This window comes from Prunus persica, chromosome G8, assembly GCF_000346465.2.
Source record: "Prunus persica cultivar Lovell chromosome G8, Prunus_persica_NCBIv2, whole genome shotgun sequence".
Taxonomy (NCBI): Eukaryota; Viridiplantae; Streptophyta; class Magnoliopsida; order Rosales; family Rosaceae; genus Prunus; species Prunus persica.
In genome coordinates, this window is record NC_034016.1 from 6,256,421 (window position 1) to 6,281,405 (window position 24,985).

At 39.9% G+C, this 24,985-nt stretch overlaps 2 protein-coding genes across 2 annotated transcripts; both read right to left on the minus strand.

The window, feature by feature from the left end:
• LOC109950803 lies at window positions 231–1,346 on the minus strand. The gene has a single exon (XM_020570932.1). The coding sequence runs from the start codon at window positions 1,344–1,346 to the stop codon at window positions 231–233; it is 1,116 nt and encodes a 371-aa protein (XP_020426521.1).
• LOC109950804 (uncharacterized mitochondrial protein AtMg00810-like) lies at window positions 23,498–24,985 on the minus strand. The gene is made up of 2 exons (XM_020570933.1): window positions 24,212–24,985; window positions 23,498–23,638 (listed from the first exon to the last, which is right to left on the minus strand). The coding sequence occupies exons 1-2, from the start codon at window positions 24,983–24,985 to the stop codon at window positions 23,498–23,500; spliced, it is 915 nt and encodes a 304-aa protein (XP_020426522.1).

Sequence of the window (24,985 nt, forward strand, 5' to 3'; positions counted from 1 at the left end):
GTGCGGTAGATTTTATTGAACTATGAGTAAAAGGCAAGCGTGTTTGCTTTGCAAGAGGACAAACATCACAAACACGCGCAGAATCAAACATAATATGGGGAATGGCTTTGGATAAAAAATGGAGAGGAGCAGAGGAAGGGTACCCAAGGCGTTGGTGCCAGAGATCCGAGGTACGGTGAATATGATTAGCTAGGTGGGGATTTTGTTGTGGCGTAAGGTAGTAGAGCCCATCAAAATGCTTGCCCAGGCCAATCGTCCTCTTCGTTTCCACGTCCTGCACAACACAAAGCAAGGAGTTGATTGTATTGCTCGGTTGTGAAGGTGGGGCCTCCAGTAGCAGAAGCTGTTGGACCCTTGGTAGGAGGTGTTTCCAATTCTACACTGTGAGCAGCAGCCCTCTTGTCATTGTGGGCAGGTGGCTTCTTATTCCTGGGTTGCACATTCTTCCCATGCCATTTGTGACCCGTTGGAAATCCAATGATGTAATAGCAATGATCAACTGAATGACCCTCTTGGTCACACTGAGAGCATTTGGAGGGTTTGTAGGGGCGGAAAAAGCCTGTGGTCGCCGGAGCATGCGAAGTCTGCATAGCGTGAGAATAAGATGGATTTTCTCGGCGACTTGCCACTTCCATCTGTCTCTCATGTTGGAGAATTAACCCATGGACTCTTCGTGTATCAGGAATAGGATGCATCATCAAAATGGAGCCACGAACAGTGGAGTAAGAATCATTTAATCCCATTAGAAATTGCATGACCTTCTCCTTTTCCTCACGATCTGCAAGCTTTTTCAGGCCCTCACAGTCACAAATGAGGGGTTCATGATAAGTAGACAATTCATCCCAAAGTGCCTTGAGTTTGGTATAGTATATGGAGACTGATTGTTGTCCTTGACGACATTCGACAATTTCTTGTCGAATTTGGTAGATCCTGGAGTCATTGCTCTGGGAAAATCTGTCTTTGAGATTGTTCCAAACGGCGGCTGCTGTGTCAGAATAGAGGACGCTGCTGGCAATGTCGGGATGAATCGAGTGTAGGAGCCATGACAATACCATGTCGTTGCAACGCTGCCATATAGGAAATTTGGCATCAGTTGATGGTGGTGCTTTGACAGACCCATCGATTAGTCCAAGTTTATTCTTGGCACTGAGACTGAGACGCCCCGAGCGACTCCATTGTCCATAGTTATTTCCTTTGAGTGGTGCATTGGCAAGAGTGAGCCCTGGTGTGTCGGAATGGTGCAAAACGAGAGGATCAGATATGGTTGACGAATTGGTGAGGGTCGTTGAATCTGTGGCTTGTTGAATTGGGAGGATTGTTGAATCTGTGCGTTGTGGTTCACCCATGGTGGTGTGCTTAGTAGTTTTGTGGGTGTCTGTAGCGGAAGGTAGGTGGGTTTTCAGAGTCACCAGTCTTGGTGCTCTGATACCATGTGAGAATATATGAAGAATAAGGTTTGTATTCAATGAGTCAAACCGTACACAGAGGCATGTGTTTTATACAAGTAAATGAAAGCTATTCTAGGAAAACAGAGAAGCTATTCTAGGTAAACAGAACCTATTTATGTCGATTACAATTTTATCCTACAACTGCTCCTAATTAGATCATAATCAGATCATTGACTATTTTGTTTCCTTTTACATCTTGGAGGCCTTTACATAGATGATTTAATTAAATTTCGTGAGCACTATATTATTCGTGATATGATTATTTGGTTAATGTTCTTGTTACAATTGAATAGATTCCCTAGAATGTTTATGTGTTATTGACTGGTTGAATAATGTTGGCATAATTATATATACACTGGTGATATTTTAAATGGTTACATTGTTGTGAGATACATGGCATATGTGAAAGGAATAATTATATCATGTCATGGAAATTTGTTGGAGTTGTTGGATTGAGAAAATAATGATGGAAAAGAGGGTAATAGAAATAGTCTTTTGTGGAGTTGAGTCTAACTCTTGGCAGGTACTAGGTCTCAGGGATCCCACAGTGCACTTGGTTTTTATTAGGTGATTCGGGACTGGCGATAGAGAGTTAGACAAGATGACTAACAAAAGGGGCATTATGGGATGATTGAAATGGGTGTTAGTTCATATAAATGGGCATTCGGGACCAAGTGGTATAAGCATGGTATGGGACGTGTTGGTCTGCTTGTTCAGTTATATGAATTAATGGGATTAGATGAAGAGCATTCATGCATTAACATTATTAATATGATATTTGGTAGTGTGATTGCATGTCACTAAATTTAGTTAGGTCAATTTTCTGTGGTAAGGTCTCATGTCCCTACTGAGCAGTGGTTGCTCACCCTTCACCTTGTTTAATTTTTCAGATGAATTTGTGGGTAAGACAAGGACTAAACCAGTTGAGGCCGAATTAGATGATGGTGATAGAGCTTTATTTATTTCTTGTAAAGTTGTAATATTTTGGATTTATTTTTATAAGAGAAGTTTATTTTAAACCCATATTTCGACTTCTTTTTATTTTATTTTGTTTTCTCACGCATTGGGTGCTGGGTTTCCTCTGACTCCAGGTCCGAGGCGTGACAACTGTAGCCGGGTCCATTACGCAAGATAGGGAAAGACTTTAATGTCAACAAGTCAATCCATAAAGCAACATCACATTCACATCACAAGTTCCACAATGTTCATAGTCTTGAGCTATAATTATTGATCTTGACTACCGTGTAGACTGTAGCAAGGTCCATTACACAAGATAGGGAAAGACTTTAATGTGAACAAGTCAATCCATAAAGAAACATCACATTCACATCAATTTCCACAATGTTCATAGTCTCTCAATCCGACATATCAATATCCCATTGCCAAAAAAAAGTGTAGAGTTTGCTTCTTTTGGTTGTTAAATATTTAAAAATTCGAGTTTAATTGGGTTTAACTTGGAATTAAATACACTAAAAATTTCTGGATTAAAATCCGGTGGTTAGAAAGTAAGCAGAAGTACTGCATGCATGATGCAAGTTGATATTGCACTAGTGTATTAAAACCGCTCATTTTTTTGGGAGCAAAAAAACCTACAATTAATATGCTATTTTTAATTTTTACTATGGATAAACGCTTAAATATTACACATAATAAGTTTAGTAAGAATTAGTTGAGAACTTGAGATATGGTTGAGTATAATTAGTCTCGTTGAACAATAAAAACCAATCAAGCCTGGTTGAGTATAATTAGTCTAAATCCAATTTCTAACTCATACATAATTGGCAACCTTCATACTCAACCAAGGTTATATCTTGGAATTCAAGCACCGACTGCTGTTCTTGGGGTGGTGTTACTTGCACTAGCAATGGGCATGTTGTTGGTCTTGACCTTAGCGCTGAAACTATCTCCGATCCAATTCCAGGATCCTTTGCCAACTTTCCAAACCTGAGGGAGTTGGACTTGAGTTCGAACAACATCTCTTATATTCCAGGAAATGGGAGAACTGAAATCACTAAATATCCTTAACTTGTCCAGAAATGCTTTCACAGGCGAAATTCCATCCTCATTTGTTAACATGAGTGCACTCGAGTGCTTGGACCTGTCACTGAACAAGCTGAGCGGGCACATTCCACCACAGTTGGGAAAGCTTACTTTCCTTTCGTTCTTGAATCTCTCAAATAATCAACAGGTCGGCAGGATCCCAGCCAGCACTCAGTTTTCAACATTTCCAAAAGCCTCCTTTACAGGTAATAATGGGCTATGGGGGCCTCCTTTGACAGTTGATAACAAAGCAGGATTGTCACCACCACCAACAGTGAATGGAAGGGCCTCAAATTATGGACATCATCATCATGAGGTTAATTGGGATCTTATCAGTGTCGAAGTTGGATTTACATTTGGCTTTGGAGTTGCCATTGGATCACTTATGTTGTGCAAGAGATGGAGTAAGTGGTATTACAGAGCTATGTGCAACGTCCTTCTCAAGATATTCCCTCAGTAGGAGGAAAGAATTGGTATTCATCGAAGACATGTTCACATAAATCAAAGGTGGTGGAGACGATGAATTGATTTGGAGGAACAATGCAAGTTTGGACTCCTCGTTGTTCTTAGGGTATTTTAAGATCCAAGAAATAAGAATTGTGCTGTCCTTTCTAGTTTCATATTTTAATTTAATTATGCTCTTTTTTTTTTTTTTTGGTGGTCAAGAGTCTAGTTAGTGGTGGAATATCTAGTGCGTATCTTTTATATTTCATTTTTTTTTTGAGGTCCTTTCCTATTGAAAGGGGCGATAGCATATTAAACTCACACACACAACACGGATGCTAGGACTCGAACCCAGGACCTTGTCTGAGGGAGTAAATACTCCAAACCACTACACTAGTGGGTCCTTTGCTTATATTTCATTTTATATTTGTGGAATGTAGCAAATATCACAAAAATTATGACTCTGTCAAGCCAGCAACAATCAAGGAGGGCTTTTCCAATTCTACCATATTTAAGTTTAAATGGAATTACAATGTATTCTTGGTAAAAGCATAGGTATTATTTTAACATTTAAGTTTTAAATATCAATAATAATATAGGCATCAACTTGTATATCATAATCACAACAACAAATACTCGTGGAGGAAATAAACGAAAAATGAAGAACGAGAAGGGGGATTGCTCAGCCGCAGTAAGATTTGGAAATTGGAATAAAATGAAGAAAAAAGGTAGGCAGAAGGATCAAGGGAAACACCTAGTGAAGAAAGCAATAGCAATCATTAAGTGTAAAGGATGGGCTTTGGCTCTGATGTCGTATCTTAGCAAGGGATGCAGCCGATTGATCTTCCCCGAGTCTTCTTGGAGATGGTGCTGTGATAAGCCTACTGAGCTACCATCTAAGGCCCTCGGGGATGCTAATAGAGGTCGCTTGGGCTTCACGATGCATTTTCAAAGGAGATGCTTATGGGAAGTGTTAATCATTGGCATCAATTGTTGCTCTATCTATCTATCAGTATACCCAAATGCCTTAATCATGCCTTTTCTTTTCAATCTATTGGCCAGGGTTGGTTCAGACAAATTAATGGCACCAGAAGAAGGAAATCATGTCTGCAGTCGAGGTGGGGGACGAGGCTCGATGTAGGTTTTAGAGGCATAGGTAAGATAACTGATAATCTCTCCCAATATCTTTGCATGCATTGGTGGATAAACTTTATCTGTAATCATTGTAAGAAATCTCCCTTGCCTATTTATCTGGAATCCTGGTTTGTTGTTCATCAGTTCAATCTAATCTTGCTAAGCCATATATCCTTTTGTTGTTGCATATTTTCTGTCTACTTCACCATGAGTGCTCAACTCAATGCCAGTTCTTCTCATGCAAATTCCCGCAGTCCAAGCCCTAAGTCTGATTCCCGCTGGGGAAATAGGTCCATTGTGGAGCCTAGTGTTGTCCGTAAGGGCAGATTTACCTTTAGAATGGACAGAAATGAAACCAAAGTGTCCACTACTGCCTTAGATTACTCTGTCCAAAGTCATTATGAGACTTTCTGTTTAGTTGGAAAGATCTTTGGTGTCCCTGTGAACAGTAGGGTCATTAGGCACATACTGAAGAGTGAGTGGAAAAACATGCAGGGCGAGGTTACAGTTGACCATATTGGTCGTGACTGGTACAAGGTGGAGTTTACTGCTGAAGAAGATGTTGTCTATGTGCTGGAGAACAAACCCTGGTTTGTTCTGGGCCAGATTTTTGCTCTCCAACTCTGGACTCCAGACTTTTCTCCCTTCCATGCCATTGTCACATCCATTGTTGGCTGGGTCAGAATTCCATTTCTGCCCCTTCACTGCAAAGACCCTGAAGTCCTTCATGATCTAGTCTCTATTCTTGGAGACCCGATTGGGGTTGACTTGCAATCCACTGAGGGAAAGCAGAGTCTGTTTGTCCGAGTCCGCATGGTTCTGGATCTAACTAGGCCGTTGAAATGCTGTCTAGTTTTGGGGAAGTATCCTCAAGAAACCAAGATTTTTGTAAGCTATGAAGCTCTGTTTGCTATTTGCTTCTACTGCAGCCAAAAGATGGAACGAGGTCATGAGTGCCCTATAAAAATTTCAAACAAGAGCTTTCTTCAAGCGGAACGTTTGGATAATGAGCCTAACGTGTTCCCAAGGGCTTTAGTTGAAAGGACCCGCTCTGAATTTTTCTGAACCCGAGGCGACCTTTTGGAATTCCTGACATCACCCCGATGCCAGGCCCGATTACTAAAGGTCGAGATTTCCTGCCAAAATTTAGGCAGAGTCTCCCCTATAAATTGGACATTTCCCAAAATTTCAACCTGCATAAAAACTCATTTAATATTCACAACTGGCAGCATGCACAATAAAATTTCATGCAAATTCACATAAATGGTCTTCGGTCTTCCAATAATTCTCAACCAACTACTAAACAATTCAAATAGAAATTTTGACTAACATTAGTCTGCGGCTGCACCTAATAACCTTAGGCTACCTACGTACCCTCCTTGAGGGATCAAGCCACACGTAGTTCTTCCTTAAAACCCAATTCCACACTTAGGCGATACCTTATTTCATTTATCTGTATTTCATATAATCTCCCCATATGCCGGTACAACCAACGCCACGTATGGGGCCTGTCAACACGCCGGATAACCTATGCCACGTGCGACTATGCCATACTATCATAATATCTCCCCATACGCCGGTACAACCAACGCCACGTATGGGGTCTGTCTCAACGCTGGATAACCTACGCCACGCGAGACCTGCACATCATATCACATATCTCCCCATAGGCCGGTACAACCAACGCCACGTATGGGGTCTGTTGACATGCCGGATAACCTACGCCACGTGCGACCTCAACACAATATCATATAATCTCCCCATACGCCGGTACAACCAACGCCACGTATGGGGCCTGTCTCAACGCCGGATAACCTACGCCACGTGAGACCTGAACATCATATTACAATCCTCCCCATACGCCGGTACAACCAACGCCACGTATGGGGCCTGTCCACATGCCGGATAACCTACGCCACGTGGGACCTAACTTTCACTTGGTGGTACTTGTAGTGAAACCAAAATCCGGGGAGGTACCTAAGGTAGTGCGTATAGCACTCCAAACTAACATTCTAGACTCTTTTGTACCCTTGTACAAACATATTATACTGATAATTATATATAATAATTCTAATATTGTGTAACCCTCCACAATAGTCTAGTACCCGATAATCTCCCCTAGAAAGGTGAGATTACTCCGGGAGACTCACGGTCAACCAAGGGTCAAACTTCTCTAACCTAGGTCAAACGGGCCTGCGGAACCCACGACCTCCAATTTCTGATCCGAAAGTCCCTATAGGTTCTACCAGGTATAGGACACTTGTCCTACAAGTTTGGTTCAGATCGGACGGTCGGATTGCTCACGATCGCACGATCTGACAATTAATATAAAATATAAACTTTAAAATTATTATTCGGAACATCCGGGGCTCCGATTCACCATCCGTGAATTCCTACACGATCCTAGAATTACCTAGATTAACGTATATTAAATTTGGGACCATCCAACGGTCCCAACCTATCGAACCCGGATAACGCGCAATATGCGAATATCCGTTCGATAGTCAAACGATGTCCGAATTGAGATCCGCGAAATCCTACGCACTCGTGACAACCTAAGGATCTCATCGAGATATAGTGCCACTTTTTCTACAGTGCCCACGCGCCGCCGCACGCGCCGGCAGTGCGTGGGTGCCCATAGCGATAACGCTTCGCCGGAAAATCTCAAAACCACGATTCCAAACTCCTACCCTAGGTATAACACCCTATTTGGAGCCACTTTTGTTCTTGGACCTACCCCAAAAAGTGACCGAAAATGGCCGATCACGGCGGCCGAAGTTTGGCCGATTTTCAATTCGAAAATCGAGTTGGCTACGCTAAGAATCGATCCAATCCTACCAACAGTCAGCTAGAACAGCTCGAGAGGTTCAAGATCCATACCTGGGTCGACGGAAATGGTGGCCGGAGGAGGGAGATCGACGGCGTTGAAGTTTCGATGACCTCCCGGCGGTTTTCTGCATTTTTCGGCCAGCACAGGCCGCGTCGCCAGCAGGGAACGGTCGGGGAAGGAAGGGGGGACGACGGCGGTTCGAACGCCACCGGTCCCGTGGCCGTTGGTGCCCTGTGGCGGTGCCGGCGCCTCTTGGAAGGCGAAGGCCGCTGGAACGAGAGAGAGGAGAGAGAGAGATCGCGCGGGAGAGAGAGAGAGAGAGAGAGAGTGAGAGAGAGAGAGAGAGAGGGAAAAATCTGAGTTTTATAAAAAAAATCCCATTTCGAAATATTTACGATTATGCCACTGGGCTTTTTTTGACCATATCTCTCTCGTTACAACTCTGATTCGAGCCCACTACGTGTCTATGAACTCGTCTCAGTACGACCTATCCAAAAATACTAGTCACTGCCCCAAACTCTCTTCCGTTAAAAATATGACCAAAATGCCCTTAAATAATTAAATAATTAAATAAGGGTTAAATTTGGGGTTGGGGTGTTACATTAGTGCTTGGGTTAGAGGAGTAGGTAAAATTAGCTGAAGATGTTATCTTGGTGTTCCCACAGCCTGTCACTGTGGACTCCTTTTATGCTGACGAAAACTCTGATTATATGGGGAGAAAATGCCTACCGAGACTCAAGACCAAGAGTGGACCGTGGTGGCTAACCGCAAAGGTAAAGCTAAGATGCAAGTTAGGATGTACGAGAGAGATGGGAGAACTTTTAGAGAAGTTGCTGAGGGGATTAAGTTTACTGAAGAAGGTGGCTCTCTTGCTGCTGGGGCTAAGGGTCAGGGCTCGAGTCTGAGTAGCAAAGGGCATGGTAAAGCTGTCATGACAGCTTCTGCTCAATCTCAAGAAGGCAGCAGCGCCTTTACTGCGTTTGCTTACAAAAGCCCTAAGAAAAGGGCTTGTGATGATGATGTTGTGAAGGAAGACTCCTTGCCTAGTTTTGGAATCAATGGAGAATCTCTGAGGGAGGCTGATACCTCTGTTCGTACCTCTCCTAATCCTATCCCATGAAGATGATGTCTTGGAACAGCCGAGGCAGTGCCTGGCCAGGATTTATCTTTCAAGTTTTGTTTTATATTAGTACGTTTAGCTTAAATGTCTGCTGTATTTTGGATTCCAGAGCCTCTGGGGTCCGTGCTGAGGCTATTGCCCAGAGGCTTGGTTTTGCTGGTTCATTTTGTATCCCTGCCTTAGGTTAGTGTGGGGGGATTATCTTACTTTGGAATCTTTCTTCTATTAATATATCTATTTTAGAGTATCATGAACGTTTTATATGTGAGAAATTTAATATTATATTTAATATTAATTTTCTATTTGAATGGAAATTAATAAAATCCATTGGGTTAAAGACATGACCCTTGGTAAAGATATCTTCAATTGGGGGGTGACAACTCTTCAAACTAAGGGATACATTGTTTGGGGTGACAACTCTTCAAGACCACAGGATGCACTGTTTGCCTTTTCAGATTGGGATACCTTTTTGGAAAGGGTATTTCATCATCTATAAATAGAGCAATCCTCCTACAGTTTTATTCATTCAATTAATTCTCTAGATACATACTTTCATATATAGAGAGCATTAGAGTTTGCATAAAGAGAGTTTCCTGCATAATTTTGGTTCAAAGTTCCTTGTGAATTGCAGTGCTTCTTTCATGAGGAGGGGAGTCGTTGTATCCTGGGAGGCGAACGCTAGTGAACCATAAGCACCAGTGTGGGGCGTAATTCGTCTTAAGGTCAGAGTGTCCAACACTTGCCTCGACTCAATTAAGGTTCTTTTAATTACATACTACTGTTGTAAAAATTTATTTTGTTTGTAGTGTTTATTTGTTTATTTTATAGCAATTTAGCACTTTTATTTCCTACAATCTTAAGACGAATTATCTGTGTTAATTGCTATATACATTAATCTGTTTTGTGCATTTAATTGTTAACGCTGCAAATATATGGTATCCCAATCTGAAAAGGCAAACAGTGCATCCTTTGGTCTTGAAGAGTTGTCACCCAAACAATGTATCCCTTAGTTTGAAGAGTTGTCACCCCCCAATTGAAGATGTCTTTACCCAAGGGTCATGTCTTTAACCCAATAGATTTTATTAATTTCCATTCAAATAGAAAATTAATATTAAATATAATATTAAATTTCTCACAATCCCCCACATGAATGGAAATTAGTTTCAACAATATGCAAATGATAATGCAGACTTAGAGAGAGTTCCTATTAGAAGAATATGACATCTGGATAGGTAGCTTTTAGCTTTGAACCTTCCATAGTGAAGTACTATCGGATTTACTTGGCTAATCAGTGAACGTGATGTCTTGAACTGTTCAGCCGTTTGTGTAAACCCAGACAATAATACTCACTCAATACCCTTCTAGACATATCTGGTTCGATCGGTTGTGCCCGTTTTGGCCCTGAGCAACTCCTGGCATTCATAAGTGCTTTAGAGAATTTAGCCCTAAAAATTCTCATGGAAACGGCCCTATTTCACACTTATATAGGTGATTTCCTATTGGTAATATCCTCTCATATCTTACTCGGATAATCAAGGTATAGGAATCATTAAAAGCATAGCTTAACCTAAACACATTTCATACAACACTGTATCATCATAGGATATGGGTAGGAGAATATATCTCTGTAGTGTTATTTTTGAGTTATCATAATTTAGTTGTCCCTTTTGAACCTAGATCTTGGGATCTCCAGTCAACTAGGTTGGGTTTCCACTATGACTACTCATTTGACATGGGCTTTAACCCCATTCCCCTCGATGATCTATAAACTTGTTCTCCATTCAAACCTTTAGTAAATGGATCCGCCAAATTATCTCTTGACTTTATGTAGTCAATGGTAATTATACCACTGGAGAGCAGTTGCTTAACGGTGTTGTGTCTTCGACGTATATATCGAGACTTGCCGTTGTACATATTGTTTTGTGCCCTTGCAATTGTAGATTGACTATCACAATGTATACATATAGCAGGCACAGGTTTTGGCCAACATGGAATATCTTCTAAGAAATTATGTAGCCATTCAGCTTCCTCACCAGCTTTATCTAATGCTATGAACTCAGATTCCATAGTAGATCTAGCTATAATAGTTTGCTTAGTAGATCTCCATGATATAGTCGCACCTCCAATTGTAAAGACATATCCACTTGTAGAATTGGAGTCTTTAGTATCAGATATCCAATTAGCATCACTATATCCTTCAAGTACAGCTGGATATCTTGTATAATGCAATCCAACATTTTTGGTGTATCTTAAGTATCTTAGAACTCTGACTATAGCTTTCCAATGATCCCTTCAAGGATTACTAGTGTATCTGCTTAATCTATTAACAGAGTAAGCTATATCAGGCCTTGTGCAATTCGTAAGATACATGAGACTACCAATAATACGAGCATATTCTATTTGTGATACACCATGACCTATATTCTTCACAAGATTAAGACTTGGATCATAAGGAATTCTTACTGGACTAGTATCATACTTGCTAAACTTCGCAAGTATTTTCTCAATATAATGTGATTGGGATAAAACTAGTCCATCAGATGTTCTAGAAATTTTAATTCCTAGAATCACATCTGCTACTCCCAAATCTTTCATGTCAAAATTTTTGGTCAACATTTTCTTGGTAGATTTAATCATCCCAATATTGCTACCAATAATTAACATATCATCAACATAAAGACAAATAATGACAAAACCATCTTGAGTGCTTTTCATATAAACACATTTATCACACTCATTGATCTTGAAACCATTTGACATTAATGCATTGTCAAATTTCAGATGCCATTGTTTTGGTGCTTGCTTTAACCCGTACAAGGACTTAACAAGCTTACATACTTTCTTTTCTTGTCCAGGAACAATAAACCCTTCAGGTTGTTCCATATAAATTTCCTCATCTAAATCACCATTTAAAAAGGCCGTTTTCACATCCATTTGATGTATCTCAAGATTATGCAATGCTGCAATTGCAATTAACATTCTTATTGATGTTATTCTCGTAACTGGTGAATATGTGTCAAAATAATCCAATCCTTCTTTTTGTTTATAACCTTTGACAACAAGCCTTGCCTTATATTTGTCAATTGATCCATCAGCTTTCATCTTTTTCTTAAAAATCCATTTATAACCCAATGGTTTATTTCCAGGAGGAAGATCCACAAGTTCCCAAGTGTGATTCTGCATGATGGATTCAACTTCGGCATTAATAGCCTCTTTCCATAAAAGAGCTTCAGGAGAAGTCATGGCTTCTTTGTAAGTTTGAGGCTCATTTTCTAACAAATAAGTTAGAAACTCAGGACCAAAAGATTTGGTTGTCTTAGCTCTCTTACTACGCCTGGGTTCATGTCCAGGTTCTGGTTCTGCAGTCTCTTGGTCTATATTTTCTTGATGACTTTCTTGGTTATCGCTATTAACAGTATCTAAGGTTCTTTTAAGTGTATTTCTTTCTTGTGCATCCTTATAAGGAAATACATTTTCAAAGAAAGATACATTTCTTGATTCAATAATCTTATTCACATGTACATCTAATATATCAGATTTGTGTACAAGGAAACGATATGCACTATTGTTAATGGCATAACCGATAAATATACAGTCAATAGTTTTGGGTCCTATCTTAACCTTTTTAGGGGTTGGAACCGCAACTTTAGCTAGACACCCCCACACTTTCAAGTATTTATAGGAAGGCTTGTGACCTTTCCATAACTCATAAGGTGTTTTGTCTAACTTTTTATGAGGCAATTTGTTGAGAATGTAATTAGCAGAAAGTAAAGCTTCCCCCCACAAATTCTGGGGTACTCCAGAACTTACTAGCAACGCATTCATCATTTCTTTTAAAGTACGATTTTTGCGTTCAGCAATACCATTTTGCTGAGGTGAGTATGGGGCAGTAGTTTGGTGAATAATTCCGTGTTGGGAACAAAACTCACCAAAAGGTGATTCATATTCACCACCTCTATCACTTCTTAATATCTTTATTTTCCTACTAAGTTGATTCTCAACTTCACTTTTATAATGTTTGAACATTTCTATTGCCTCATCTTTGCTTCTTAGCAAATATATTTGACTATATCTTGTACAATCATCAATAAAAGTAATAAAGTACTTTTTACCATCTCTAGTTTGTACAAATTTCAAGTCACAAATATCACTGTGAATTAATTCTAGAGGTTCTGTACTTCTTTCTATAGACTGGAATGATGATCTAGTTAGTTTTGCTTCAACACAGGTTTCACATTTATTATGGAAATCAATATGAAACTTAGGTATTAGTTCCATGTTAATTAATTGACGCAATTTGTCATAATTAACATGCCCTAATCTTCCATGCCACAAATCAGATAACTCAAGCATATAAGCAGAACTAACTTTATTATTATTAACTTTGTGTACAACAGTCATTACATTCATCTTGAAGAGTCCATCAGTAAGGTACCCTTTCCCCACATACATTCCATTCTTTGTAAGTACAAACTTATCAGACTCAAAGACTAGTTTGAACCCATTCTTGCTAAGCAGTGATCCAGAAACCAAGTTCTTCCGGATCTCAGGGACGTGAAGTACATTATTGAGAGTGACTTCCTTTCCAGATGTCATCTTTAGAACTATTTTTCCTTGGCCATGAATTTTGGAGGTGGAGGAGTTTCCCATGAATAAAGGCTCTCCTTGATCATTTGCTGCATAGGTAGAAAACATCTTCCTTTCAGAACATATGTGGCATGTAGCTCCAGTATCCACCCACCATTCCTTGGTGTTGCCCACCAAGTTCACTTCAGACACAACTGCAGAAAGATTAATATCTGACAAGTCAGTTGAAAGCTTGTCTTCTTCAGTCATGTGTGCCTCAGTCTTGCCCTTTTTCTTTTGGTTGCCTTGTCCATTTCTACTTCGGCAATCCACAGCTCGATGGCCTTGCTTGTTGCAATTGAAACACTTTTTGGGGGGTGACAACTCTTCAAACTAAGGGATACATTGTTTTGGGTGACAACTCTTCAAGACCAAAGGATGCACTGTTTGCCTTTTCAGATTGGGATACCTTTTTAGAAGGGGTATTTCATCATCTATAAATAGAGCAATCCTCCTGCAGTTTTATTCATTCAATTAATTCTCTAGATACATACTTTCATATATAGAGAGCATTAGAGTTTGCATAAAGAGAGTTTCCTGCATAATTTTGGTTCAAAGTTCCTTGTGAATTGCAGTGCTTCTTTCATAAGGAGGGGAGTCGTTGTATCCTGGGAGGCGAACGCTAGTGAACCATAAGCACCAGTGTGGGGCGTAATTCGTCTTAAGGTCAGAGTGTCCAACACTTGCCTCGACTCAATTAAGGTTCTTTTAATTACATACTACTGTTGTAAAAATTTGTTTTGTTTGTAGTGTTTATTTGTTTATTTTATAGCAATTTAGCACTATTATTTCCTACATTATACACTGCCATCTGCATGATATTATTGAAAATAAACATTGGAAAGCTACTTTTATCTATGCCTATCCACAAAAACATAAACAAAAACAACTTTGGAAAGATATTCTTGACCTTAAACCTGGGAGGTCTGATGCATGGTTGCTTATGGGTGATTTTAACAACATTTGCACCTCTAGTAAGAAAATAGGTGGTTCTGCCATTGCCCCTGCTGTTTTGGCTGAATTCAATGATTTTATAAATCTTTGTGAAGTTATATCCCTTAGCGCTATTGGCATTCCTTTTACTTGGTGAAATGGTCATAAAGATGCCACTGTTATTTATGCACTAGAAGAAAAAAGTCATTTAACAACGCACATTGTGCGTTGTGAAAACGTATTGACAACACACGGCGCACGTTGTTGAAGCCGATGTCGTTAAAAGCTCCATGGCTTTCAATGACGCGCTTTGCATGTTGTCCTTGATTTGATCGCATGTTGTAAACACCAGTAATGGCAACGTGCGCATGTTGTGAAAGTATAGAACAACAACGTGTTCTGCGTGTTGTTGTATGTCTAATTGACAACATTCATGCTCGTGGTGTTGTTTTTACATTTCAACAACACTCTTTAAGGACCCGCCCCGAATTTTCTCAAAATTCGAGACGAACCCTTTGGAATTCCTGACATCACCCCGATGTCAGGCCCACTTACTAAAAATCGAGACTTCCTGCCGAAATTTCGGCAGAGTCTCCCCTATAATTTGGACATTTCCCAAAATTTCAACCTGCATAAAAACGCATTTAATATCCACAACTGGCAGCATGCACAATATAATTTCATGCAAATTCTCATAAATGGCCTTCGGCCTTCCAATAATTCTCAAACAACTACCAAACAATTCAAATACCAAATATGACTAATATTTAGTCTGCGGCTGCACCTAATAACCTTAGGCTGCCTACGTACCCCCCTCAAGTGATCAAGCCACACGTAGTTCTTCCCTAAAAACCCAATTCCACACTTGGGCGATGCCTTATTTCATTTCTCTGTACTTCACATATTCTCCCCATACGCCGGTACAACCAACGCCACGTATGGGGCCTGTCAACACGCCGGATAACCTACGCCACGTGCGACCATGCCATACTATCATAATATCTCCCCATACGCCGGTACAACTAACGCCACGTATGGGGTCTGTCCCAACGCCGGATAACCTACGCCACGCGGGACCTCAATTTCATATCACAAATCTCCCCATACGCCGGTACAACCAACGCCACGTATGGGGTCTGTCGACACGCCGGATAACCTACGCCACGTGCGACCTCAACATAATACCACATAATCTCCCCATACGCCGGTACAACCAACGCCACGTATGGGGCCTGTCTCAACGCCGGATAACCTACGCCACGTGCGACCATGCCATACTATCATAATATCTCCCCATACGCCAGTACAACCAACGCCACGTATGGGGCCTGTCCCAACGCCGGATAACCTACGCCACACGGGACCTCAATTTCATATCACAAATCTCCCCATACGCCGGTACAACCAACGCCACGTATGGGGTCTGTCGACACGCCGGATAACCTACGCCACGTGAGACCTGAACATCATATTACATAGCTCCCCATACGCCGGTACAACCAACGCCACGTATGGGGCCTGTCCCAACGCCGGATAACCTACACCACGCGGGACCTAACTTTCACTTGGTGGTACTTGTAGTGGATCCCACATCCGGGGAGGTACCTAAAGTAGTGCGTATAGCACTCCAAACTGACATTCTAAACTCTGTTGTATCCTTGTACAACCATATATAATTATAATTATATAAATAAATTCTAATATTGTGTAATTCTCCACAATGGTCTAGCACCCGATAATCCCCCTTTAAAAAGGTGAGATTACTCCGGAAGACTCACGGTCAACCAAGGGTCAAACTACTCTAACCCTGGTCAACCGGACTTGCAGAACCCACGACCTCCAATTTCCGATCCGAAAGTCTCTATGGGTTCTACCAGGTACAGGACACTTGTCCTGCGAGTTTGGTTCAGATCGGACGGTCGGATTGCTCACGATCGCACGATCTGACGGTTAATATAAAATATAAACTTAAAATTATTATTCGGAACATCCGGGGCTCCGATTCACGATCCGTGAATTCCTACACGATCCTATAAATACCTAGATTAACATATATTAAATTTGGGACCATCCGACGGTCCCAACCTATCGAACCTGGATAACGCGCAATATGCGATTATCCGTTCGATAGTCAAACGACGTCCGAATTGAGATCCGCGAAATCCTACGCACTCGTGACAACCTAAGGATCTCATCGGAACACATCGCTACTTTTCTACTGTGCCCACGCGCCGCCGCACGCGCCAGCAGCGCGTGGGTGCCCAAAGCGATAACGCTTTGCCGGAAAATCTCAAAACCACGGCTCCAGCTCCTACCCTAGGTATAACACCCTATTTGGAGCCACTTTTGTTCTTGGACCTACCCCAAAAAGTGGCCGGAAATGGCCGATCACGGCGGCCGAAGTTCGGCCGATTTTCAATTCGAAAATCGAGTTGTCTACGCTAAGAATCGATCTAATCCTACCCAACAGGCAGCTAGAACATGAAAAATAGGTGAGAAACCATACCTTGCTCGTTGGATTTGGTGGCCGGAGGAGGGAGATCGAGCTCCTTGAATTTTGGGTTAAAATCGGTCGGATTTTTACATTTTCCGGCGAGCACAGGTGGTTTCAGTGGCTGAGATCGGTCGGGATGGAAAGAGGAGGATGGCACGGTTCTTTTGGGACCGGTGCCACCCCGAGTGGTGGCCGGATGCGGCGGCGGCGGCCCAAAAACCGCCGCTGTGAACAGTAATAGGGGGGGCTGTTCTGCGCGCGCAGGGGAGAGAGAGAGAGAGATAGAGAAAATCTGATTTTTATAAAAAATCCCATTTCGAAATATTTACGATTGTGCCACTGGACTTCTTTTGACCATATCTCTCTCGTTACAACTCCGATTCGAGCCCACTACGTGTCTATGAACTCGTCTCAGTACGACCTATCCAAAAATACAAGTCGCGGTCCCAAACTCTCTCCAGTTAAAAAATATGACTAAAATACCCTTAAATAATTAAATAATTAAATAAGGGTAAAATTTGGGGTCGGGGTGTTACACTTTGGACGTTGTGATACTAAATATTATTACTTTTAATATTATTTTTAGAATTACTTTGTAACAATACAATCTATCCAAGTATAACTATTTTCTTCCTTTTCAACCATAAGATAGCCTGGAATAGAGAGTTTTCATTAAGAAAAAAAAAAAGCTCCATACATATTAGAAAGATCAACAAATCCATTGTCAAGTTACATTTGTCCAAATGGAAATGAAGGGAAATTGTACTATCAGAGTAATTAAACTTCAACATTTTTTTAAGCATGGTCTAGCAAAGTGATTAGTTACGTTTCAAAGTCTTGAAGCACCTGAAGAGATCCAAGAACCGAGCATCCAAGCAAGAATGGTGCACCTATGGAAACTCACTTGATTGTGATTTTGCTCCCATGTCCTTATCTGGTTAAAAATTCCAGTAGGCTATGAGCAAATAAAAAAAATAGACATAACCAAAATAATAAAATAAATAATAACAAATTATTCCAATTGCTAAGAAGTCTACTGTCAAAAGAAATACTTGCATAACCTATAATGTATCTCCATGAAAAGCTATGAATATATATATATATATAATTCTTTTCGGAGATTTTACTACACATATCTATTCTAGTACAAACTAGCTATTAGCATGCAACTCTAGGCAACATTTTGCCAAGTCAATGTGAGATTATGCCAAAAACTGTAAGACATTCACTTTACCACAAAGTAACACTATATACAAGTACTGCACCATGCATCATATTAAAGATCTTATCATCCACTGCCTATAAGATGCCTCACCTGATAAACGGACCAACCCCCATTACACTACCATAATTCTTCTTCACAACCTAATTTCAAAATACATCTTTCCTACTGCCTATTATCACCTCCATTTCCCCATATACTGCAAGATTCAGCAACATTTAAATCAAATTGTAACCCAACCAACCAAGTGGTATCCACAATCGCCTTGACCATTCCATTCAAAGAAATGGTGGATTTTGTAAAACAGTTTTTAAGCTACAAGTGAAGGGCCAGTAAATGAAGGCATTAACAGAACATTTTAACATACAAATACAATCAAGATTTCAGGACTTTGTAATAGACAAATGTAATCAGGGTAAGTAGGCAAGTAAATCTTAGAGAGTGACTCAACAAAGAGATCATATATAACAACCTCAATAGAAGTGCAAGGAATCCAACAATGATAATGAAAAAATTAATCACACCAAAATGCACAGCATGCTCCATCTGCTTCGGTCACTAAATTCAAATTTCCTCTAGATTTTTCCCACAAAATGACATTTATGTGAACCCATAAACTAGACACAATAAAGGATGAGCAGAAACATTAAGGAATGAACATTGCACCAGAGTTAGCAGCTGCAAACATAAACTATAATCCAGAGTGCTTAAGTAGAAAAATCACATAGACTGAATTGATTGAAAGTCTTGTGTTTACGATATTGTTGACCTTATTCTTGTGGAGGGCTTTGATGGGTCTACATAGAGCTGAATAGCAGACAAAGTCACTCCCATTTTGTGACCCATGCACCGTACGCAATCTAGTCCTTGAAAGACTCCCATAAATCTCCATGTACAAAGTAGGGATGTAACTCTGGCTCATGAGTCCTCCATCATCTCAGGCTTGTCTATCCATCACCAAAATGGGACCTCATAAGAAAAGCATGTATAATTACAATAACAATAAATATTAAACCAGGTAGAAAACTTGAAAACCCAATACGTATAATTCTACAAGTAGAAAACTTTAACTAAAGTTAGACAGACAAGTTGTATTGAGCTCAGTTTGGAGTGTTTAGAAGTGATAAAGATAACCCAATACTCATAGTACTTTCTCATCTTCCCTTTGATTCTAAAAATAAATAGTATACATGTACACATACATGTCTTTCTTCAATTAGACTCTCATAGTACTTTATAAATCTCTCCTCTGAAGGTGAAATAACACACAAGATTCAACAAAATGGCAAGACAAAAAAAAACATAGAAAATACAAAGAACATAAAATAAATAAACCCAGGAGATTTGTACCATTACAAAACCCTTTATCGGTTAATGCCTTTTTAAAAATTTACAATTTAGGTTATACACAAGAATTCATATAAAGCAAATCGAAGATATAAATAAGCTACAAATCAAACATAAACCAAATGAAAATTAATCCCTAATCTTCAGTAACAAGGACAGAAAGGGAACTCGATTACCCGATTGCAGATATCGAAGATGAGCAACTCCAAATCAGAGCGAGCCAATGGTCTGCGTCTGTGCAATGGCGTGTGACATCGAGTAGGCGGCGAGGGCAGTCCTCAGATGCCCAGCCCTAAAAGTTACTGATGAGAGAGAGAGAGAGAGAGAGAGAGAGAGAGAAAGCTTCAAGCTTCTGCCATGGAGACTTGAGGGATGGTTAGAGTTTAGATTTCGTGGGTCTTTGATGGAATTTTTAAGAGTAGAGAAAAATTTGGAGATTGGGTTGTGATGATGGAGAGAGAGAGAGTTTTTAGAAAATGTAGAGAGCTTGTCAAATATTTAGAACATTTCAGATTTTGAGAGAGAAGGAGTTTCTGTTTTTTTTGGTAAAATGAGAGGAAGTTTTCCCCGCAAAAAATTTGGCTCTTTTTTTTTTATCAATTTTTTTCCTTTTTTATTTTATTTTAATTATTATAGAAAACTGATATAGTTTTGACAACATGCGATGCATGTTGTTGAACTAAATATACAACAACACGCCAGGGTGCGTTGTCAAAAAAATCTCTAAATTTCGTTTCAACAACGTGCCGTAAATACACGTTGTTAAACTCTATGTACTACAACACACTGTTGCAGCACATTGTGAATGCCCACATCCACAACGCACAACCTATGCACATTGTTAATGACATGTTGTTGTAGAACATTTTTCTTGTAGTGATGAGAGACTTGATCGTGTTTTGGTTAACCCCAATTGGCTAAATCTGTACCCAAATTGTGTACTCCAGAATCTGCCAATCATTAGATCGGACCATGGTCCAATTTCCCTTTCTTGCACCACAAAAAACAAGAGCAACAACTCTAGGAGCTTTAAGTTTGAAGCCATGTGGTTATCCCATCCGGATTTCCCTAGAATTTTCAACCAAGCCTGGAACGTGGGTTATCTTGGCAATGCTTCTCAGCAAGTTAACACATGCTGTCAAACCTTTCAACATCTGCTCAAAAAGTGGAATCGTGAGGTCTTTGGTAACCTTTTCCACATAATCAGCTCTCTTCAAGACGAGTTAAAAGTCATTCAGGACCAACTATACTAAGCCCACTGATCCCTATCTTATGAATAGAGACCTCTCAATTAATAAATCCTTACAATAGCTCCTTGAGCAGGAGGAGGTTTTTTACGTTCAGAAAGCTAGATCCAATTGGCTGAACTTAGGTGATAAGAATATGAAATACTTCCACACCCAAGCCTTGATTAGAAGAAAGAGGAACCAAATTTTAAAGCTCAAGGATTGTAGTGGCATTTGGGTGGAGGGAGAGAGCCTTAATCATTTGCTTGTGGATGCTTTTAAAAAGAGATTTACGGCATCTAATGTTCCAAGTTTGAGGGTGATTAAAAACTACACAGAAATTATCCAACCTTGTATTAGTGCATCTGATAATGATAGACTCTTAGCCCCTGTTTCTGAAGAAGAGCTTTTTGAGGCTATCAAGAGTATTGGTGCCCTTAAAGCTCCGGGCCCGGATGGTGTTCATGCCATCTTTTACCAAAATTTCTGGGATCAGACTAAGCACCTATTAAAAAGCTTGGTGGATGATTTTTTTAATGACAACTTGTCTTTAAGAGAAATTAATCACACCAATATTGCTCTTATTCCCAAGGTTACTGCTCCTGAAACTGTAGCTCATTTTAAGCCTATTACCCTCTGCAATGTAACTTATAAAATCATCACTAAAATTATTATTAATAGGCTTAAACCTATTATTTTGAAATGCATATCGCAGAATCAGGGGGCCTTTGCTTCGGGAAGGTCTATTTTTGATAATAATTTAATTGCCCATGAGTTGTTCAATGACTTCAAACGTAAGAAAGGTTCTAAAGGAGCCATGGCTGTTAAGCTTGACCTGGAAAAAGCTTATGATGTCCTTGATTGGTCTTGCATTAAATCTTGCCTTCACCAGTTTGGTTTCAGTATGGCTTGGTGTGATAGAATTATGAACTGTATCACTAGCACTTCTTTTTCTATTCTTATTAATGGTTCCCCTCATGGCTATTTCACCCCTTCCAGGGGTATTAGACAAGGAGACCCCTCTCCCCTTATATTTTTATTTTATGTATGGAACCTTTCATTAAACATTGCAATTTGCTAGCTGCTTCTCCTAAGACCAATCTTGGCTTATTGTCTTCGTATCTATAACCTTGTTTTTGCAGACGATTGCTTAATTTTTGCCAGGGCCACCACCGTGGCTGCCAGAAACATTACTAAACTGCTTAACTCCTTCTCTGAAGTTTCTGGTCAAAAAATTAATTTACATAAGTCCACTGTGTATTTTTCTAACAATGTGCAGCCAATGTAAGATCTAGTCTCAGTAGCAATATGCAAATTCAACATAAATCTACTATTGGTCGGTACCTTGGGACTGTGTTAACAAGAAAGCTATGGCCCCTTGGAGTATCAACCTCTTGATTAAGGATATTACGCTTCTCAGCTCCTTCTTTGACTCCTGTTCTTTTAGTCATGTTTTCCGTGAGGCAAATTTTATGGCTGATGCTGTGACTAGTTTGGGGCATGGGCTTACCCCTTCCAAGCTGTGGGAGACTCGTTTGCCTCTGAACTGTTCGGTCCCTATTTTTTTGACCTGTTGGGGCCTGCGTGTCCTCGAGGCTTTTGTTTGTAGTGTTTTACTTCTCCTATAAAAAAAAAAAAAAAAAAAAACTTGTATATCATACTAACTGATGTTGCATATGAGGTAGAGTGTCATATCATGTGCCACATCATCTCTTTTAATTTTATTTAATTTTATCATCTTCTAAATAAACAAAATTATTTCTCACCATTTTAATTCAACCTAACCAGCCTCCATCGCCACATTATACCCCCCCTATTCATTAAGAAGTTGGTTTCAACTCATCAAATCGTTTCTGATTCTTCTTCTCTGTTTAGTTATTTGTATATCTTTTGGCCATCGATTAAAGAAAGAGATATAAAAATGAAAGAAACATAAAAAATGCACAACTGAATCTGAAATTTCAGATCATTAACTATGAGAATCCAATCAAGGAATAATTAAGGTCTTTAGACCCAAATTGGGGGCATATCCTCCCTCCCTTCAAATCTGGAAAAATATTGTTGCTTGGTTGCATATATCCATGGAACTGAACACTACGTACTATTTGAGATTAATCCGTGGTGTCATATCATCCTCTCCATTCCATCATAGTATTTCCCCGAATCAACTTGGAATTTCTAGGCCGTTGGTAACCCAGCAAAAGAGAAAAGACATATCGGCTCCATATAGATGTTTGAAGGATCCCAGTGCGGCGGCGATGGTGTTGAGATAATATTGTTGTGGCGGGGGAGGGATTGTTAAACTGCTTAATGATTTAAATGAAAATATTTATAAAAAAAAAAATACTAAATTAACTAAATTAAAATTGATGATGTGGCACATGACATAACAATTCATGTTATATGCCATATCAGTTGATAACCAAAAGTTTAATAACCATATATTCATATATTATATTGAATAGCACGTGTTCTGTTTTCAGATGATTAATTCTTGCTCGAGAAACAGAGGCATAGCGATCACAGAGATGAAGCCAGGCCTCTCTAGCTGTTTGACTCCCGATGACATACTCAAGGGCTTCATCTGACAGAGAAGCAATAAGAAGGCTCAAGAGTGCCTTGTCTGTGCGAATTCAGTCTTTATAGGCAGCAGTGAGCTCAGAAGTAGCGCCTTCTTCATCGACAATGGCAAATTTGGGAGGAGAAGCAGATGAACCATCGAAGTGGCCGAACAAATCGTAGCCCTGGAGTACCGACTCCAGTTGATAACTCCACTTCAAGAAGTTATCATCGTTAAGCCAAATGGTAAGCATGCCCAAAAGACCATCAATTTTGAGAAAAGAAGCCATGAAAGCAAAAATTAGGGTTTCACAGAAGAAAATTTGGTTTGGAGAAAATTGCAGAGAAATTGAGAGATCAGGATTTGAGATTGACAGAAGAAAGAAGCAGAGAAATAAGAAAGAAGAGAATGCGGAAGTGAATAGACCTCAGAATCGAACCTAAGCTCGTGATACCATGATAACAGTAAGAGAATATTGAGGAAAGAAGAAGAAGGAAGAAGAAGAAGTCTGATAATAGAAGGCTTTTGTATTGATTATATGTAAAACTAATTACAATGAAATAGTGCTTATATAGTAAACTAACAGACTCTCTTAACAAACTAATAGATTCTCTTAACACTCTAACAGACTCTCTTAACAAACAAACAGAACACGTGCTATTCAATATAATATATGAATATATGGTTATTATTCCCCCTCAAACCCAGCTGAGCTGCTAAGTTGCAGATTCCTGCAATGTCTCAGAAAAATAGGACCATGTAGTCCCTTTGTGAAGATGTCTGCTACCTGTTCTTCAGCGGGAATATACTGCACAAACAAGTCTTTCTTTTGGACTTTTTCTCTTACAAAATGAAAGTCAATATCTAAATGTTTGATCCGAGAATGATACACAGGATTTGACCTTAAAGCAAGGGCTGAAAGATTGTCACAATGTATTGTAGGAGGCTGTGGTAAGAATAACTTTAAATCAAGTAAAACTTGTCGAACCCATGCTAGATCAGCTGCTGTATTGGCTAATGCCCTGTACTCAGACTCAGTTGAACTTCTAGAAATAGAAGTTTGCTTCTTAGATCGCCAGGAAACTGGATTGTTGCCAAGATAAACCACAAAACCAGTGGTTGATCTGCGAGTTTTCACATCTGAGGCCCAATCTGCATCACTATAAGCATGAAGATCCCAAGATCCACTTGTAAAATTCAGACCATGATCCAAAGTACCATGAATATACCTTAAGATGCGCTTAACCAACTGAAAATGTAAATCGGAAGGTTGAGTCATATATTGACAGACAGTATTAACAGCATAACAAAGATCAGGTCGAGTGAATGTCAAATATTGCAGTGCCCCAACAATACTCCTATAGATGGTTGGATCAGATAAGGAGTCACCCTCCGAAGCCAAAAGCTGACAATGTGGCTTACATGGAGTAGTACAAGATCGACATGTATCCATACCAGCATTTGCAAGTAAATCTCTAGCATATTTTGTTTGACAGACAAAGATATCTCCATTATCATGGTAAGAAATCTGCAATCCTAAGAAGTAGGTTGATCGCCCCAT

Bases quoted from the DNA above. Each gene is read 5' to 3' on its own strand.
- LOC109950803 (XM_020570932.1), bottom strand. From the start codon at position 1,346: ATGGGTGAACCACAACGCACAGATTCAACAATCCTCCCAATTCAACAA.
- LOC109950804 (XM_020570933.1), bottom strand. From the start codon at position 24,985: ATGGGGCGATCAACCTACTTCTTAGGATTGCAGATTTCTTACCATGAT. The intron at 23,639-24,211 runs GTAGCAGACATC...AACTTCTTGAAG, and splicing joins ATATTCCCGCTGAAGAACAG to TGGAGTTATCAACTGGAGTC.